At 40.5% G+C, this 21,232-nt stretch overlaps 1 protein-coding gene across 1 annotated transcript in view; it reads left to right on the top strand.

The window, feature by feature from the left end:
- The window catches only part of TPH2 (tryptophan hydroxylase 2), a 94,882-nt gene that overhangs the window by 25,478 nt on the left and 48,172 nt on the right, over window positions 1–21,232 (top strand). The window contains exons 6-7 of the mRNA XM_017867500.1: window positions 8,871–9,067; window positions 15,327–15,462. Coding sequence (XP_017722989.1) covers window positions 8,871–9,067; window positions 15,327–15,462 — 333 coding nt within the window. The remainder of the gene's footprint in view (window positions 1–8,870; window positions 9,068–15,326; window positions 15,463–21,232) is intronic.

The following is a 21,232-nucleotide window of genomic DNA, read 5'->3' on the forward strand; positions in this document are numbered from 1 at the left end:
TATATATTATACATATAATATATATAACCATATATATTATATATATACTAATACTGTATATTAGTGTATGTGTATATATATGTACTGCCCAAGAGGCCACATGTTTTCTTTTTTAAAAAATCTGCTTAGTGGCCAGGTACGATGGCTCACACCTGTAATCCCAGCTCTTTGGGAAGCTGAGGTGGGTGGATCATGAGGTCAGGAGTTCAAGACCAGCCTGGCTGATATGGTGAAACCCTGTCTCTACTAAAAATACAAAAATTAGCCAGGAATGGTGGCATGTGCCTATAGTCCCAGCTACTTGGGAGGCTGAGGCAGAGGAATTGCTTGAACCTGAGAGGCGGAAGTTGCAGTGAGCCGAGATCATGCCACTGGGTGACAGAATGAGACTCTGTCTCAACAAAAAAGAAAAGAAAAGAAAAAAAAATCTGCTTAGCAACTTGCATTTGACATAGGTGGTACCATACACAGGTTGAAAACAAGACCAATCAAATTAAGTGACTTGGGTTTTTAAAAAATTATTCTTCTGTTTACAGAAATCTCAGCATATTTGAAATGTTGAGACTTCTTGTTGAAACCCACCAAGCCCAAAAAGCAAAAAGGAGAAACCATTTCAGAGAAATTAAAGCATCAACAACTGGTGTTTATGCAGGAGTCACAAAGTACCCAAACAGCCACATATATATTAGTTTTATTCAAAACCTGGGAAAGCAAATCAATGGAATATAATGGAATGGGATTTTATATATATATGTATATATATATGTGTGTGTGTGTATATATACACACACACATACATGCACATACATACTGGCAATATTCTGGGCATATATATACACATATATATTAGTACATATGCTTATTATATATTATATATTAGTATATACAGTATTCTGGCAATATTCAGAATATATGTGTGTGTGTGTGTGTGTGTGTGTGTGTGTGTGTATATGTAGTCGTTTTGCTTTGAGACGGAGTCTCTGTCGTCCAGGCTGAGGTGCAGCAGTGTGATCTCAGCTCACTACAACCTCCACCTCCTGGGTTCAAGCGATTCTCCTGCCTTGGCCTCTCTAGTAGCTGGAATTACAGGCACACGCCACCATGCCCGGTTAATTTTAGTATTTTTAGTATTTTTGTATTTTCAGTTGATGCAGAATATATATATATTCTGGCAACATTTTTCCAGTCTCAGAGGCATAAGTGATCTTCTTGAATACTCATTCAGTATTTGGCTGTACTCTGTAGACACCTGGATGCAGGTGATACTATTTCATGAAGGTGGTACCAACTAATGTAGTACTACGTAACACTATGGTCACTGGCTAAAAATGAGAGTCATCAATTACTGAATGAAATTTCTACACACCTGGTGTGACATCTCAGTTGTGAGATGTGCAACAAATGCTTGATAACAATTAATTATAAATTTTGTGATGATGAATTCTTTTTTTTTTTTTTTACTTTTAGTTTAGGTTTAGGGGTACATGTTTGTTACATAGGTAAACACGTGTCATGGGGTTTTGTTGTACATATTATTTCATCACCCAGGTGTGAAGCCTAGTACCCAATAGTTTCCTTTTCTGCTCCTCCCCCTCCTCTCACCCTCCACCCTCCAGGAGACCCCAGTGTCTGTGGTTTCCTTCTTTGTGTTCATAAGTTCTTATCATTTAGCTCCCACTTACAAGTGAGAACATGCAGTATTTTGTTTTCTGTTCCTGTGTTAGTTTGCTAAGGATAATAGCCTTCAGCTCCATCCATGTTCCTGCAAAAGACATTATCTCATTTTTTATGGCTGCATAGTATTCCATTGTGTATATGTGCCACATCTTCCTCATCCAATCTGTCACTGATGGACATATAGGTTGATTCTGTGTCTTTGCTACTGTAAATAGTGCTGCAATGAACTTTCGCATGCATGGGTCTTGATGGTAGAATGATTTATATTCCTCTGGGTATATACTCAGTAATGGGATTGCTAGGTTGAATGGTAATTCTGCTTTTAGCTCTTTGAGGAATGGCCATATTGCTTTCCACAGTGGTTGAACTAATTTACACTCCCACCAACAGTGTATAAGTGTTTCCTTTTCTCTGCAACCTTGCCAGCATCTGTTATTTTTTGACTTTTAAATAATAAACATTCTGACTAGTGTGAGATGGTATCTCAGTGTGGTTTTAATTTGCATTTTTCTAATGATCAGTGGTGTTGAGCTTTTTTTCAAATGATTATTGGCCGCATGTATGCCTTCTTTTGAGAAATGTTCATGTCCTTTGCTCACTTTTTAATAAGGTTGTTTTTCTCTTGTGTTAGAAACTGCAATTACTTTTGCACCAATTTAATAAATTGATTCAATTTCCTTATAGATGCTGGATATTAGACCTTTGTCAGATGCATAGTTTGCAAATATTTTCTCCTATTCTGTAGGTTGTCCATTTACTCTGTTGGTAGTTCCTTTTGCTGCACAGAAGCACTTAAGTTTAATTAGATCCCACTTGCCAATTTTTGCTTTTGTTGCAATTACTTTTGGTGTCTTTGTCATGAAATCTTTGCCTGTTCCCATATCCAAGATGGTACTGCTTTGGTTTTCTTCTAGGGTTTTTATAGTGTTGGGTTTTACATTTAGGTCTTTAATGCATCTTGTGTGATGAATTCCTTTAAAAAGTTACATTAGATTAAAAATAAGGTTATTCTTATAATAATATTAGAATATTATCAACCTCAGTCTTCTAAATTCTTAGGTGCTTTCTTGAATAGGAAGGAAAGGGGATAAATTACAAATAACTCTCTGGAAATTATGCCAAATTCAGGGTATATTTACTGAGGAGTGCAACAAAGGCATCTCATAAATCAAGAAGGAACAAGAGACCACTAGCCTTGATGTTCCCATATCTTTCTTCAAAGGCCCTGTCTAAATCTTTTTTTTTTTTTGAAGGATTCTGTGGTTGTATTGATTCAACACCATAAATTACATTTTAGAAATTAAGGTATAGTTTACACCCAGTAAAATTATATATATATTTTATTATACTTTAAGTTCTGGGATACATGTGCAGAACGTGCCGAGGAGCTGCTAATTGCTAATGAGTTCCAAAGTTGATGCATTTAATCTCTTCTTATTTGTTTTCTGCAACCCTCAGGTAGAAATGTCAATCAAGACAGAAACACCAAAGGTGGGGAAAGAAAGAAAAGATGAGAGCAACAGTCTATTCCAGGCAGATAAACATCTCTTGAATAAGTGAGGCATTTCCTGCCCTAAGGAACATGTAATGAAATAAAATAGTAAATGAGTTCATTCTTAACTGTTTCTATCAGATTTTCCCATTCCCTTACTCAATTCTCTGTTATCTTCTGCTCTGTTTGGTCCTTGCCACTGAGAAAATCCGGCTGTTTTCAAATAACACAATTGGTGCTGTGTTTCAGACAGTCTTGCCATCTTGATGTAAATACTATCAATTGCAGCCTGTCACATCTTCCTCCAATGAATAAGTGAATTGCTTCCTCACACTGAAGTTCCTCTAAAGATAACACAAGCTGAGAAACTGCATCTCATATTAGGAATTCTAGCAGCAAGGACTCTAGGAGGCAGCCATGATATAGCATCACAATTGAGTATTTTCCAATTCCCCTAATTTAAAAAAATGTGTAAGAAACATAGCTTGCTGTTGGACCTGATGGAGGAGAAGATCAAACAATAGTTAAATAAAATGAAAGCATTGTTGCTTATTCATCTGGCTGTAGAAAGAACTTCCACAATTTCAGTCTCAGTGGGGTATATGTCCCTGGATTTCTAAGTGTTTGTTAAACAACTTTGGTCTAACAAGCTCAGGACTCACACAGAATAACTACATCTATACCTGCCCTCAACTAGATTTGTCTATGCATTTTCCACTCCCTCTTCTCTGTAGGCACAAAGCTGGTTTTTCAGAATTACCTCCCTGTCTCTAGGAAGAGTGGGGTTTAACCATACAGGGAGACAGATGCCTCCCACAGCCTTCAATATTTTCAAAGAAAGTTCTTAGTCATCTCTGAGTAACATAATCCACCAGGGAGTTTTCCCTATTTTCAAGTTGACATCCCCATGGTGACCATTTTAGCTTCTTTCTAGTACTGTTGTTACTGAACACTGGTTCCCTATCAATGCTTGTACAATCTTTGTTTGCCATTCTTTGACAATAGGGCACAATCTGCAGTGAATGGAAACTATTGAAAGTCCCATTTGTTTTTCTGCAGTAAATTAAGAACCTGTAAATTATAATTTTGGTGGTTGTTGAGAATGCTGTAATCCCAACTAACTCCATATAAATGCAGGAGACTCTCTAGATATCCAATTATAATATTTACATATAATTAGTCTGTTGAGGAGTATCATCTTGTAGCAACACAAAATGGTTTTATTTTTCCCACTCTTTACTTTCAACTGTATTGGGTTGAATTCTATTTTCCTGCTGGGAAGCAAGTTCCTTAGCAACATCTAATTTCCTGTCATTTTCAATTATTAGTATAGTCTCGTTTGGGTATTTAAGACCTGGTCTTGTTCATTTAAAACATATTAATCTCAAACTTGATTCAAAGTGTATCCTCCCTCTCCCGCAGTTTTTTGGAGTGAATGTGTGGATGTGCATGTGTGTTTTGGGGATTCTCTGGTTCTGAGACACTTTTCCTTCCCTTCTCTAGGACCTATTTCTTCTAGAGTTGGGGGCTACGAGGAGGGAGGGAGGAGGCTGTGGCCCTTTTACATGCTTGCTGGAATGTCAGTGGTGAGTAGGTCTCAGGCCACACTCACCCTGGTTCTGACAAATCCTTTTTGATAGAGTGTTCTCTGCTGAAATGGTGTTATTCATAGTTTTCTTGGGTGAGACCATTCCCCCACCTCCACAGCTGCAGAAGTGTGCTCTGCCTCCCTTGGCCTTGTCAGTGACATACCATAGCTGGGGCAGCCCTCAGAGCTTCTTCATGACGGTGATGGGACCACTGTGGTGTCTTCTGCCTCCTGAGAACTGAGCAGAACTGGATGGTGTGGGACTTTACCGTCTTTCTCGCAGGCACACCGCATTGGGTCTCACATGAATGTCTAGATTTTGCTGGGCATTAGACTTAACGTTCACGTGAACCTTAAATTTCAGAGGACATATGCTTAGGCTCCCCATGGTACACCATCCTCCCAGGCCTCTAGACACTCTCCTAGGGACTGTCAGTCCCCTGCTCTGCAGTGGTGGCAGTACCTGGGGGCCTGGATCCTGCTGCCCAGTAAGGGTCCAGTTGGGAAAGAAAGTGCCCTACTCCACTTCTCACAGGTGCGCTCTCAGGGAGCAGCCTGCTGTCTTGACTTTGGGAGGAGGAAAGAAACTGCCCTTTCCCTCAAACTCTGACCTCCTCACAATGCTGAGCATTTCTGATTCCCTAGTACACTGGTGGATGAGGTCTGGGGAGAGTGTGGCACAGGTGGTACAGGAGGAGTTTGTTGGTGGTAGGACAATTTGTGCTGCCTCTCACCAAGCCCTGTAAGGAGATGGTTGGCTTCAGCTGCTGGGGAATTTCTGTAGGATGTGGAGTCCTTACGTAACTTTAGTTTTCGACCAGAGCAGAGTTGTAGGATGCTGGAATATGACTTCTGTTATATACACATTACAACACGTGCCCATAGAAATATGCATGATGATATATAAGTATATATCGAAGGCCCTGAAAAGACCAGGGTACCCCTCTCATACATGATTTAGAAAAAACCCACTTACCCATAACAAATTAAAAGAAATACAACACATTCTCATTTTCCCCACAACCTTGATGTTTTTCCCAAATGTCAAATTTCAAAGTCCTAAAAAAATGTGGGTGCCCTGCATTCCTGGTGCCCCAAACACATGTTTATTTTGTTGAGGAGCCAGATAAAACCTCACAGTCTTACTGAGAAGTTTAAATGAGTGAATAAAGATGAAAGTACTCTTTGTGATCCACAAATATATCCTAGTACCATGATGACATATGATTGTATATGAAATTTTCTACATAGGAATATATACACCAAAAGCCTTATTTTAGTTTGGTATGTGAAAAATAAGTTGGGATGTGAAAAAATCAATTTTACTCCATCAGTCTGGAGTACAATTTTTCATTTAATTTGTGTATACTAATCCATTAAGATTACAGCCAGTCTTCAGCTAGACTGACTAGGTTTTAAGCCTGAATCCATGATTTTAGACAAGCAGCTTAATTTCTCTGAGCCTCACTTTCCTCATCCATAAAATGGAGATAATAACAGTATCTACCTCATGGAATTGTGAGAATCAAATGGGTTAATTCATATAAAAACACTTAACTCCTTAAACATATGCCTGGCACATAGTAAGCTCTCAAATATCAGCGGTTACTGTATGCTTATATTAACTACACAGAAAAATGGAAAATTTCTTATTTTTTCTGTATTTTGGATATTTTCAATAGAAAAGAAGTAGATAAAACTAGTATTTACTTTGTGATCAAATTGATTTTTAAATATTTACCTTAAAGAGTTACCTGGGGTGTGGGGTTAGAGTAGTACGAGAAATCTGTTGATATGACCAGAGGCAGACTTACTTCTTACTTGGGTTTAGGGTAGCAGCAGTACATTGCACCGACTTTTAACTCAAAGAGCAGGACAAGTTATCCAGGACAGACAGACAGAACAGTTGACCACGCACACGACCACTCATATTTCCAAGACTGCGAGGCTGGAGGTTCATTATTAAGTAACAGACCTGTGCAACTCTTTCTTCCTATCCTAATTTACACGTGACCTCTTTCTGCCTCTTGAATATTCAGCTCCCCTCTGAAATGCTGCATGTTTGCAGATTGATACTGAAGGGAAAAGTTTGACCTAACGATTCTTCTCAAATGGCTTTTCGGTATTTCCTTTATTATCCCAGCCTCATTGCTTTCCTACCTTCTGATCATACATACACAGCCCTTTTTAGGTTTACTGGCTTACCCAACTCAAATAGAGTTAGTTGAATTTTCTGGAACCAGACGCAGACCATTTATTACTTATTTCCTTACATCTTTTCTATTTTTGTCTTTTCATTTCAAGCTTTCATTCTATATTTGTCACAGGTGCGAGGTCTTAGAAGCCTTGATCTTCCCAGCAAATATTTGCCAGGTTGTAATTTTTTATTTGTTATCAACAGCCAAATTTAAATAAGGATAATCTTGTTCTAATTTGGTTTGTGGAAGACCTAGTCTTGGTATTTAGAGAAAGCAAATGTGAATATCTGTTTTTTTCTTCAGTATGTGTTATTCACTCATCCCTCATGTACTACAATTAATTTTTTTTAAACAAAAATAATTTGGGGGCAGGAGAAACTCCATTTGGACCTGAACTTTAAACAGAAAGTATTTTGCTGAGAACAGTGAAGTAGGTAGAGGGTTGGGGAGCAGGAAGGCAGCTAGGGATCTGTTTGATAGCCTATTCCTGTTATCATCCTCTATCTCATTTTTCTCTACCTCAGGGGTGCTCCTGAACGATTCCAGCTCATTGAAGATGCCCCCCTCACTGCAGCAACCCTGAGTGACAGTTGCTGTCTGTGCATGGGTTCCTGTGGTGACCGCCTGCTATAGGCTGGATTTGTAGATTGCAGGGGCACAAATCCTAGTTTTATGTGTATATGTTTGGGCTTCCATATGTTGTATGTGTATATTTGCTAATTGCGGAGGCAGAATTTCTGATGCATGGCCAGGGTGGGAAGTGAGGGTGTGCTGCAGGTGGCTGTTGAGTATGTCAAGAGAGGTTTTCTCAAATCCTAATTGAGTTTCAGAATAGGCATCTTAATCAGAGGCTAAATTCAGATTCAAGTCCCTCAAGCAATAGCTTACAAAAGCACACGTTTGTATTCTCCTCATCCCTGGTTGCATCACAAGGTATGTTCCTTGCCTGTGGCTGCTGGCTGCTATTATATTAGAGCACCAGTTTCTCCTGACTTTCTTTTTACCAGAACCTGCAGGTCCTACCTGGCCAAAAAGTGTCAGCTCAAGTTGTGCCTCCTCCAGGAAGCTCTCTCTGGCCACTTCAGTCCAGCACAATGTCTTGATATTCTAAACCAGTCATCAGCACACTACAGTTTATGGGCCAAATAAAGAAACGTTTTGTTAAAATACACCTACGTCCATTTGTTATTGTGCATGGTTGCTTTTGAGACATAGTGGCAGAATCGAACAGTTGTGACAGAGACCATATGACCCACAAGCCTAAAATATTTACTTTTTGGCTCTTTATAGAAAAAGTTTGCTGACCTCATTCTAAATCGAGGGGCTTAATGTGTGTATCCTTCAGCATGACCTGCAGTGAATGCTCCTTATGTTTTGGTTTGCAAAACTTTCATTTTTAAATTCAGCATAGTCTTTCAGTATCTCCCAGACATTTTGGACATTGAACAAATTATCTCAAAATTACACTTGAAGATTGGGGTGAGTCTGGGCAAGAGACAAAGAGAACCCATAAAGCAATTTTATTTTTAAGAGACAAAACATTTATTTATTACTGTTGTCAGGTGTTTGCAGAAAATGCTCTCAGAGAATAGTTTTGTACCTAAACCAGTTCCTTCCAACCCAGAACTATTACTTGTTACTGACCTCAGTTTAAGAATGTAAATCTTATCACATTTTTCTAAGGATGTGTGAAGATATAACTTAATTAAAAAATAATTTATATGGAAATTCAAATACACATGCACAACATTAGAAGGTTAGCATTTGCTTTAAAAAATAATAGCTAATGGGATCCTTTCAGACGCTCACGTGCTCCACTTTTCAGGGTCTGACTTGCGATAGGTATTGAGGTGAGAAAATACTCAACTCAGTGATTCAAAGCTAGATTCATTTAGTTTTCTTCTCTCCTGCCTAGTGGTCAGCCCATTCCCAGGGTGGAGTATACTGAAGAAGAAACTAAAACTTGGGGCGTTGTATTCCGGGAGCTCTCCAAACTCTATCCCACTCATGCTTGCCGAGAGTATTTGAAAAACTTCCCTCTGCTGACTAAATACTGTGGCTACAGAGAGGACAATGTGCCTCAACTCGAAGATGTCTCCATGTTTCTGAAAGGTAAGATTTCACACAGGCTGTCTCTTATTAGTCAATATCCTCAATTGCCTTCCAAGGACACAGGTTGCAGCAATGGCTCTTTTTCCAAAAAAGGAAAAATAGTGATTTAAAAAAATAGTTGGCTTTGAGCCAACAATTAGCTGTGGCCACCTGTGGGAAGCAGAGCAGGGACTCAGCTGCTTTTGCAGCTCGCGGGCTTGCTGAAGCCTCTTTGTGGCTGGCTGCTGTAAATGTTAAGGCCCAAAGGATATTTGCAAGTTCAGCTCTGAGCTTTTTCTGATCCAGGAGCTGATAGCTGGGCTATATGAGTATGAAATGACCTCCAAAGGTGCCTTTTTTTTGCATTGTTAAAAATTATGTACTGAATGATGAAATCTTATGGATAATGTTGAATATTAGTGACTTTCCTCTGGGGGAAATCAGGCAACTGTCAGAGGCATTTGGACCAGAGCAACTCCATCTTGAATACGGGCTGGGTAAAATAAGGCTGAGACCTACTGGGCTGCATTCTCAGGAGGTTAAGGCATTCTAAGTCACAGGATGAGAAAGGAGGTCAGCACAAGATACAGGTCATAAAGACCTTGCTGATAAAACAGGTTGCAGTGAAGAAGCCAGCCAAAACCCACCAAAACCAAGATGACGATGAGAGAGACCTGTGGTGATTCTCACTACTCGTTAAACACTAATCACAAGGCATTGGCGTGCTAAAAGACACTCCCACCAGTGCCATGACAGTTTACAGATGCCATGGCAATGTCGAGAAATTACCCTATATAACCTAAAAAGGGGAGGAACCCTCCGTTCTAGGAATTGCCCACCCCTTTCCCGGAAAACTCATGAATAATCCACTCCTTGTTTAGCATATAATCAAGAAATAACCATAAAAATGGGCAACCAGTGATCCATTCCACAGCTCTGCCTATGGAGTAGTCATTCTTTTATTCCTTTACTTTCTTAATAAACTTGCTTTCACTTTACTCTATGGACTCACTTTGAATTCTTTGCATGAGATCCAAGAATCCTCTCTTGGGGTTTGGAATGGGACCCCTTTCTGGTAACAAAACTAGTCAATCAATTAACCAATTGATCAATACTTTACGTTATAATTTGTGTGTCAGGGATTGTACTTGTTGCGGATGTTACACTAGTGAACCCAGTGAGTCATACAGTGACATCATTTCACACTCTACATGGATCCCTTCACTGACAACACCTCCTTGGAAAAACAGCTAGGAAATAGGCTTGTGAGGGGTTGGGGGAAGAGGCAAAGTTTCATGGTGGTCCCGCTTCCTCCTCTGTTTTTCCTTGTGCTTAAGTCCTTGGATTCTCTGCCCGTTTCTCTCTCTTCTTTCAAGTGCTACAGTTCCAAAAGCAAAAACTTCATTGCCTGCTCTCTTTCCTGGAACTTGCTTTCTTGCTTGTCTTCCCAGTTTCTATCAGTACTGTTTTCTCTGCACTCTTCAGACTTGCCTATAAGGACTCCTCTGAATTTCTACCCACCTGATCCCCCAATCCCATACTCAGTCCTTCTTTGTGTTAGTGTCCAATTATAGCTGTAACACATTACCACAAACTTCGTGACTTAAAACAACACAAGTTATCTCACAGTTCTGGAGCTCGGAAGTCTAAAATCAGGGTGCTGACAGGGCTCATTCCTTCTGGTGGCTTCCGTGCCCTGGCCTTTCCCAGCTTCTAGAGTCCTCCTGCATTCCTTGGCTCATGGACTCACCTTTCCATCACTCCAACCTCTTGCTTCCATTGTCACATCTCCTTCTCTGACTCTGACCCTCCTGCCTCCCTCTTATAAGGACTCTTATGATTATATGGGCCCCACTCAAATAATCTAGGACAGTCTCTCCATCTCAAGATCCTTAAGTTAATAACATCTGCAAAGTCTCTTTTGCCATGTAAGGTCACATACTCACAGATTCAGGGGATTAAGATGTAGGCATCCTTGGGGGGCCATTATTTAGCCTACCACAATCTCCCCCTGTTGCCACTTACGGCTTCATGACATGTGGTAAATCTGTCCTTTTCTTTCCATTCTACTGCTACCGCCCAAATTGAGGTCCTCATCATTTTATAACCTTGATGCGTATATTTTCTACCCTTAACTCTCCACTGCCCATAAACATTACTTTCCAAAACATTACTTTTTTTCTGACATCTCTGCTCAGAAACTATCATTGGCTCCCTCTTGTTTTCACTGGGACTGGCAAACTTGTTTTGTAAAAGGCCAGATGGTAAATATTTTAGGCTTTTTGGGCCAAGAGGCAAAATCAAGGCTATTATATAGGTACTTTTATAGCCATTTAAATGTGTCTATTAAAAAATATAAAAACTGGCTGGGTGTGGTGGCTCATGCCTGTAATCCCAGCACTTTGGGAGGCCAAGGCAGGTGGATCACTTGAGGTCAGGAGTTCGAGACCAGCCTGGCCAACATGGCGAAACCCTGTCTCTGCTGAAAATATAAAAATTTTTGTATTTTCTGCAGTCGCAGCTACTTGTGGGGCTGAGGCACGAGAATCGTTTGAACTTGGGAGGCAGAAGTTGTAGTGAGCCAAGATCGTGCCACTGCACTCCAGTCTGGGTGACAGAGTGAGACTCTGTCTCAAAACTAACAAACAAAACTATTCTCACTTACGGGGTGTGCAAAAACAGGCAGGGGGCTGGATTTGGCCTGCATGTGATAGTTTGCTGATCTCTGTTTTACACGCTCAAGTTTGAACAGCTCAGCCTCAATCCGAGGCCCTGACCCAGGTTTCCAAGATAGTTTCCTGCTGCAACTGCCCTGTACAAACCTTCTGCCCTAGCTGTGGGCTCTCTTTACCTTTGCTGAAACTCTGTTCCTTACTAGAAAATTTCATCTCTTCTCCACCTACTCAAATTTTACCTGTTCTTCAGGACTCACAGCAAATCCTGCCTCCTTCATGAATCTTGATCATAGCAGCCACCATGATCTCTCCCACTCTGATTTCATTCTGTGTTATGTGTGAATATCATCTACTATGTTTGTTATTGAGGAAAAGAGATTGAGGACTACGGATCAGAATCACTTAATTAGCACCTAATTACATCATGCCTTACGTTGTTGTTTAACTAGACTGTATTCTCCTGTCTCGTTCTTCTTTGTTTCCCACAGAGCAATATGCATGTTACCTCTTTACCAAGAGCTCCTTATATAGAGATGGTTTTTTACTGCATTGTTCCCCAAACCCCAATAGTTAGAATATCACCTCATAAATATTGTCATATTTGCTCCCCAAATTAATATTCTTATGAGAGGCAGTATGGTCTAGTGGCTTGGACCATAGACCCTGGATGTAGAATGTCAGGGCTTGAGTCCCCACTCTGCCCCTTCCTAGCTATGTGACCTTAGAAGAGTCACCTTAACCTTTCTGTGTCTCTGTTTCCTCCTCTGTCAATGGAGATAGTAATTTTATCTACCTCACAAGGTGGTTGGGAGGAGAAATTAATTGATATACCTTAAAGGCCTAATATGCCTAACACACATTAAGCATAGCAGAGTCTTAGCTATTTCTTTCATTATTGTTTTCCACAACCCTTGGTGAACTGGATATGTCGCCTAGTTTGTATCACACACTAGCATGTGGATAGTATGATTTAAGTATAAGTGTCCTTATATAATTTCATTGACTCACTTTTAAAATACCTAATTTATTTAAAACAGACTTTTAAAGCAATGGTATCTACAGATTCAAAGTTCTTGATGTCATGGTTTTATGTATTTTTTAATTCACATAAAAATAAAATACGTAACTATTAAAATAAAAAATGTTCCTCTGAGTACTGTTATATATGTCCCACATGTGGGATATACTGGCTTAATTGATGTAATATGGAAAAAGAAGAAAATACACTTATCTTTTTGATATTCACCAGGGAATAATCCAAAGTGAAGGCTTTTGGAATGAGCATAGTGCTGTTCAAATTATGGGTCTGAGGATGCCTGAGAACAGGTTATTTCCAGCAGGTACCAGAAATCCCAGGATGGGCCTGTTTTATAAGCTTAGTTGGTTCTTGCCTCTTAAGATCATTTTCAACCATTGTGTGGTACTCTTCTAATGAGTTCAAGTTTTCAGAATGGGAACCTTTACAATGCTAGAATCAGGGATAAGAATAGCCTTCCAGAACATTATGCCAAGTGAAACAAGCCAGACACAGAAAGAAAAATACTGCATTATCTCATATGTGGAATTTGGAAAAGTTAAATACACAGAAGCAAAGAATAGAACAGTGGTTACAAGGGGCAGGAGATGGGGTAAGTGGGGAGATACTGGTCAAAGAGTACAAAGTTGCAGTTAGATAGGATGAATAAGTCTAGAGATCTTTTTTTTTATTTTTTATAATTATTATTTTTTAGACAGAGTCTTGTTCTGCTGCCCAGGCTGGGGTGCAGTGGCGCAAGCTCGGCTCACTGCAACCTCCACCTCCTATACTCAAGCAATTCTTGTGTCTCACCTATGTTCCCTGAGTAGCTGGGACTACAGGTGCGTGCTGCTTATGCCAGCTAATTTTTTTATTTTTAGTAGAGACGAAGTTTTGCCATGTTGCCCAGGTTAGTCTTGAACTCCTGGCTTCAAACCATACCATCCACCCACCTTGGCCTCCTAAAGTGCTGGGATTACAGGTGTGAGCCACAGTGCCCAGTAATCCAGAGATTTAATGAACAGCATGAGGACTATAGTTAATAATACCATATTACGTAAGGGAAATTTGTTACTAAATTTTATGTGCTCTTACCACACACACACACATAGACACAGACACACATACACACACGTGCACATATAACTATATGAGAAGAAAGATATATTAATGAACTTGAATGTGGTAATCATTTCGTTATTGCAGTAAGTCCTCACTTGACGTCATTGATAGGTTCTTGAAAACTGTGGCTTAAAGTGAAACGATGTATAACAAAACCAATTTTTCCCCTCATCAACATTATGACAGTACAACGTTGAAGGAAATGATGTTATTCTGGGCACTGCTTTATGTCATTTCACTTAAAGACGCAATTTCCAAGAATCTTTCGACGACGTTGAGGACTTACTGTATGCGTGTATCAAAACATAAAGTTATACATCTTAAATATATACAATTTATATTAAAAAATAGAACTGCTCTTGTGAGAAGAAAACAGAGCATACAACAGCTATTTAAAAATAGTCATGTGCCACATATAGACTTTTCAGTCAACAATAGACCATATGCATAGTGGTGATCTTATCAGATTATAATACTGTATTTTCACCGTACCTTTTCTATGTTTAGATATGTTTAGAGACACAAATACTTACTAATGTGTTACAATTGCCTACAGTATTCAGTATAGCAATGTGTTGAACAGATTTGTAGCCTAGAAGTAGGCTGTACCATCTAGGTTTCTGTAAGTACACTCTATGAGATTTACACAACAACAAAATCACCTAACAATGCATTTCCTAGAATGTATCCCCATTGTTAAGCAATGCACGACTTTCTACAACAATTTAATAAAATGTGTATTTGGAAAAAAAAAAAAAAAAAGAATAGCCCTTCTATTGTAAGTTTTCTGGGCCTTCCTGAGAAGAAAACATTATGTAGCCCTTAGACTGAGAACACTCACAACTAATTGAATTAGTGATATAGGGCAGTTTTATAGACTTTATTGTATTCTTACTTTGTTTCCTCTTACCATAAACCAATAGAGCATGTAGGGCTTTGGTGTACCTCTTTAAATCATGATAATTAATATAACATCACAGAAAACAATATAGAATGAAGGAGTTAGTGAGTATTGGCAATAGAAAGCCTCAGTGTGAACTGACTTGAAGATGCTAGTGAAGGGGGTGCTTAGCTGTGTGTCACTGAACAGAAGAGATCCCTAGGAAGGTCTCTTAGAAAGATACCAGGTAATGTGTGGTAAGCATCACTTTAGATTGTAATCAATTTATCTGAGATTTCTTATCCTAATTGGGCTTCTGAATTTAAATCTCTAAATACTTTTTTCACCCTTCTTTTCATTTTTTTTGAATGTCTTGTTCTCCTAGAAACCATCATTTGAGAGTGATTTTAGTCATCAGAAGCACCAAACATGACAGCTGTTAACAGTATATGTCATTCAGTTGTCAAGAGGTTTATGACCTTGATTACTTTGTTTCTGGATCTTCCTTATAAATCGTAGAAGCTTCTGCTTGGGCCCTCAAGTCTTGCTGGGTTAATATTTAGTAGGCTCTTTCTGTTGCCTTTTTAGAAAGGTCTGGCTTCACCGTGAGGCCGGTGGCTGGATACCTGAGCCCACGAGACTTTCTGGCGGGACTGGCGTACAGAGTGTTCCACTGTACCCAGTACATCCGGCATGGCTCAGATCCCCTCTACACCCCGGAACCGTGAGTACCTACATTAAAGCCCAGGCGGGACAGAGACCACCACACCACAAAGTGGTCACTGATCACTTTACTTGAAAATGACTTAGGCCCTGTTTTACTTCCAAACTAATTTCTTTAAGTCAGTGAGAGTCACATCACTCACCTAAAGAAAAAAGGGCTCACTGAAGGTTCAGACTCCTCAGCTGGGTCCGTGGGGTTCCTGATATTCCAGCTCTGGCTCGCTGCTCTAGCTTTACCCCAACACTGAGCCATCTGCTTGGCCAGATCTCCATTTCTGATGGGGAAGAGAAGGCACAGAAGTGTAAAGTAGACACTAACACATGGTCAGAACATGTGAGGCTCTCTCATTAGGAGGCCTCTTTCATGTGAAGGAGGTTCATGTCCACACACCATAGCAACTCATTACTAATCCCGTCTCATCTCTTTCCTCACCTCCAAACTCAGAACTCTGTGCTTTGCTCTGCCTGCCATTTTAGTTTCTTGAACACTTCTCTAGTCCTGCCCATCACCTCCAGATATAGATGAGGTTTGTGATTTTTCTCTGGTTCTGTCAGTTTTCCTTTGGGGCTTTTATCCATTCTCTCCTGGACAATGGGTAAGCTGGAAGTGGGGAGAGAAGCTAAGAGGTGGTGCTATACTGCTCTGACATGGGTAGGAAGCAGGAGTAAGCTGGGAACACCCACATGTTAATCATTTGGCCTAATCACACATGGGATTGCACAGTCTCCAAGTGTGAAATGCCCTATATCGTATTTCTTTGAGTGCTTTAAAATATGTAACAGGTATTTACTGGGAGACAAGTGCATGCTTGGATTGTCTGGGAATGAGACAGCATTCCTGCCCTTCCAGGTGAATGGTGAAGACAATGGTTAGCGTACAGACAGACAGATAGGTAATATGGTGTCAGGTGTAAGTGCTTCCATAAAGTGCTAATAAGTGCTGTGAAGACAAAGAGAGCATGGGGAGGAGACAGAGAGTCCTGGGTGCTGTTTTTTTGGATTGGGTCAGTACAGTTTCTTGGTAAACAACATCTGAGCAAAGACTTGAATGTGTATATGATGGGGTGGAGAATTTCAGGCTGAGAGAACAGCAAAAGCAGAGACCCTGAGGCTGGGAGCTCTGGGGTTCTTTTGCCTTCCTGGGCTCCATTAAAATGAGTGCCTTGCTTTAATCCTACCCCACTGTTCTTCAGGCCACTCAGGGTATCACTTCGCTTATGATGCTGCTTTACTTGAATGCACTTGTGGTTAATGGGTTGCCATGGTCTTCACTGGGGAGCAGAGAAGCTTTTGAGGTTCAAGCTTAAGTAGCTGATGGTAGTGGAAGTGAGCAAGGATAAGTCAAGTCTCTGAAGCACCCCTCCTCTTCCTAGGCTGGCATAAGGCTCACTGTCCAGGTAGGTCCCTGTCGGGTCACTACTTTTTTTTTTTTTAAAGCTTTTTTCAGCTTCCCTGAAAGTGTTTTCAGGGTAAACAAAGGTTACTTATAGGACCCTAGACATTTGGAAAAGAAATGCTTCTTTCAGTGGAGTGAGTGCTCAAAGAAGCATTGTCAGAGTTAGAAAGGCAATCTCTAAATCTAGCCCAGAGGGTTTACAAATGGCCCTGTTTACAAATAGAAGGCACTTTGTTAGTTCCCATTGAATAACTGGCCCTCCTGAGACCTGTGATAGCGTGCCAAAAGGTATGCAGAGAGAGAGAGAGGCAAAGAAATGAGATGTTAGCCACAGAGGATAATGTGTTGCATTTTTACCAAAGTACTTTCGGCCAATTCATTCAGCAAACATTTATGTGCAATGCTAGCAGGGTGGTGCAGTGGATTCAGAGATAAATAAAATATAGTAGCTTTTTTTTTTTTTTTTTTTTTTTTTAAGAGCTCACATTTGGCAGCAGGATAGAAACATAAATTAATGAATAGTGTGGTTAGGTTATAATAGTGTGTGGAGGCACAGAGGAAGGGCACGTCTGAGAAGATTTCAGAGAACGTTAACTGTGGGGGTCTGGAAGGATGAGCAAAATTTCATTTTTTTTATACAAGGCTGGTGGGGGGGGGGAAGGGGAAGCTTTCCAAGTAGAGAAACTGCAAAAGTGCAAAGGTTGTGGTGGCACGCAAGAGGCAAATGTGCAAGGCTTGTTAGGACCAGATGCCAGGGTCAGTTTGTGTATGAGATGAATGTATCTCAGCATGTTATAAATGCCATTTGTCCGACTAGGACATTTGACTTTATTCTGTAGGCATGGCTTTCAGGCTTCTAGCATAATCAGTATGTGTTTGGAGAAAATGCTGGGGGTTAGGACTGGGGAATTTGTTGGCATGAACAACGTGGAAACCGCTGGGGAGCTCACATTCTATGAAGGAATATAGCTTCATAAGGTGTGGAGCTAGATGGAGGTCAGAGTATAGTACATGAGGCACCCATTTGATGCCCTGAAAGATGATCACATGAAAAAACTAAAAGGCAGAAGAAGTCACATGCCAAAACGCCCGGGCGGCGCCTCTGAGGCCTGTTTAAAGATCGACCTCCGGACCTAACCGATTAGGTTATCTATTTCGACTCCAGGACACTGTAAGGACAAACCGTGTGAAGGTTCTTGTCCGCTCTAATTACGGTGTTGCCCATTCCTTAGTCTGGCCGTCAAACACAATCCTCTATTTTTGCCAATTCCTGAGCCACACAAAACTGCCCCTCCTCACACATCTCAGAAACCCACCTAGAGGGCCTGAATAAGGTCACAACTGTTGTAGTTTTATCTAATGACGGGAACAATAGAAAAATGTTAAGTTGTATTAACATTACATGTTGTAATGCTGCAACAGAATTCCTTTGTACGCTCTGGTAACCTTACACCTATTCCTGTATGCATCGGGGCTATAAAAGCGGGACATGATCTTCGGGGCCTCTTGTATGTTGGTATACGGAGGGACAAGGTCGACTGCATTAAGATCTGCCGCTTGGCTTTGACTCTGGACTTGGTCGGTCTTCTTCGGGGAATAAAACGGTCTGGCATAACCTCTTAGCACCATAGAGATGGGAAAGTAAATATCCAGTGACTACAATAGGGTTGAGATGAGGGGAGCCTAAGGTAAGGCTAAGGTTTTTGTTTGGGACGCTGAGTGGAAAGTCATTTCTAATAATGACTGAGAATATTGGAGGAGGATCAAGCTTGGAGGGAAGAGAAAAGGAAAGAGGGAGGGAAGAGGAGGATGGGTTTAGGGTATGGTGTCTGTGAGGTGCCTATGGCTGGAACCTCCAGATGGAGAAGTTTCTCGTAGTTACAAATAAAGATTATAAGCTCAGAAGTGAATACAAAGCACCCACAATAGATTTGAGTAATCATTTTTCTCCCAAGTCTCCTATGACTACACAGATAAGAGGAGACTAAGTCAGAGGGTGGAAACTTGGGATTCACTAACTTGGGGTTGTTTTTATAAGCCCTTTATTTTTTGTGGGTTTCATATCATTTGTATTTTTTTTTTGACAGAATCTCACTCTGGCACGCGCAGTGATACAATCTTGGCTCACTGCAACCTCTGCCTCCCGGGTTCAAGCAATTCTCCTGCCTTAGCCTCCTTAGTAGCTGGGATTACAGGCATGCACCACCACACCCAGCTAATTTTTTGTATTTTTAGTAGAGATGGGGTTTTGCTATGTTGGCCATGCTGGTCTTGAACTCCTGACCTCGGGTGATCCACCTGCCTCGACCTCCCAAAGTGCTGGGATTACAGGCCATTCATTTGGTTTTTTAAATTATTACTTTATGAATAGGTAATACATATGCATAATTCAGAATTTAAAGTGCACTAAAAGGTATATACTGTGAACAGTGAGTTTCTTTCCATCCTCTGTCCCCTTGATACCCACTGCATCCTCTCCAGAGGCAACCACTGCTACTAGTTTCCATTTCATCTTTCCAGAAATATACTATGCAGACAAAATTCTCTGTAAAGATCTTTTTAATCCTTGTCTATTGCAAAGTCCTAAGTCCCTTCTCAGCCACATAGTTTGAATCCATGGGTACTATACTGGGAGGGATATTTCCTGCCCAAGCACTTTCACAGGCATTGTCTTTGTAATGAAATCCCATTTCCTCAGTTGAAAACCAACTAGAGGGCAGATTCTCCAATTTATGAAGTTAAGCTTGGCTACTGTGTTTGGTGCTTGTACTGTGCTTCCAAATAGCTGCTTGCAATTGCTGAACTGTTGTAGTGGAGGCTGCACTAATGAGACAAAGGTGAGCCCTGAAGACCCAGGTAGAAAGGAGCATGAAGCAACAAAAAAGACATTATCTGAAAAGAGAATTTTATTTTCGCTTTCAGTCTGGTAGAATGGATTTTGCCATCACAGTTTTCAACACACATTGGATTTTAAACATATCTTCAACTTCTTTTTACATTTTACAATTTTAAAGGCTCTGACTTCTCTAAACCTGGTACACTGGAAACCAAACCTCACCATTACACAATATATTCCTGTAACAAATCTTCACATGGACCCCCTGAATCTATCAAAAGAAAAAAACAGTGATGGCAGATTAGACTGGTTTCCTGGGGGAACGTTTTCTGGCCTGAAGAACAATAGAGAACCCCTGGTGAATTAGTGACTTCTGGTTTTCCTGGTGGGAGGAGCTGTTTTCTATGCATTAATGCCTGGTTTGAAAGGTCACAGATCTGCTAGAAGAGGAAATGGACTCTTGCCTTTTCTCCCTTGGAGCAGTGCCTGAGGCAATGAATCTGCATTTCAGTATTGCCTGGCTGCATGCTTTGATCAGCTGTGATTGCAATGTTCTCACTAATCGGGTAAGGAAGTTTGCAAATAATTTCCTTTAAAAAAAATCAATTGGGCCAAATTCAAAGTTATTCCAATAATACCTAATACCTTCCCTCTCACTCACTGGAATGAGAGGGAAAGATGCAGAGTTTCAAGTTATGTAGGTATGTGAGCATCGCCCGGCATGTGTACAGTGGCAGAACAAAATCTTGAGAAGTTCTAAATCTCCCTGATCTCATTTTTGTCTCTCTGGGAAGTCCATTGTGTGCTCTCTCATGCTATGCCCTCCTGCCACCTCATCTTCTTTTAGAACAGGGTTACTTGCAGATCCGAGGCAGAGAGGGTGCAGTGTATCAGGAAAGCAGTCCTCCTTCAACCCTGGGTCCTGTGGATCAGGAATGGAGAGTCAGGCAGAGAGAGGAAAGAGAGAGAGAGAGAGAGAGAGAGAGAGAGAGAGAGAGAGAGAGAGAGAGATAGCGAAAGAGATGGCACAAACCCTGGCAACTAGCAGAGTGTGAGCCCCTAAGGTTCATGGTCAGATGCCTCAGTGGCCTGTTTAAAAGGCAAAGTGGGGGCGCAGTCTGCTAGGTAGGAACGATAACTCACAGTTCTTTTCACTGGCTGCCAGCTTAGCATATATGGGTGCGGTGTTCTATTTCTAATGCCAAGGCAGCACCCTTTGCTGTGTTGTTCCTATTCCACACATCTCTTCTTTTCTGCTGGCATCACTTTTCAAATTAAAGAGCAAACTTTCAGCATTGAGGAATAATTCAGAGCACCAGTGACTAATACTGCAACTTATATTGCCATAATACAATGAAATACATTTGTGTTAAGGAACATCTTTTTTGTTGCAGTCGACCAGTTTAGAGGCAATTAATGTTATTTTTAAATATAACTTTAAAGGCTTTGCAGTCAGGTGATTTTTCTTATAATTGCTGCTATTTAATTTTATAAGAAAAATAAAAGTGCATTATTTCTGACACTATTTTTCATCCGTTT

The sequence above is a fragment of the Rhinopithecus bieti genome, unplaced genomic scaffold (genome assembly GCF_001698545.2).
Source record: "Rhinopithecus bieti isolate Rb0 unplaced genomic scaffold, ASM169854v2 scaffold_3874, whole genome shotgun sequence".
In the NCBI taxonomy this organism is placed as follows: domain Eukaryota; kingdom Metazoa; phylum Chordata; class Mammalia; order Primates; family Cercopithecidae; genus Rhinopithecus; species Rhinopithecus bieti.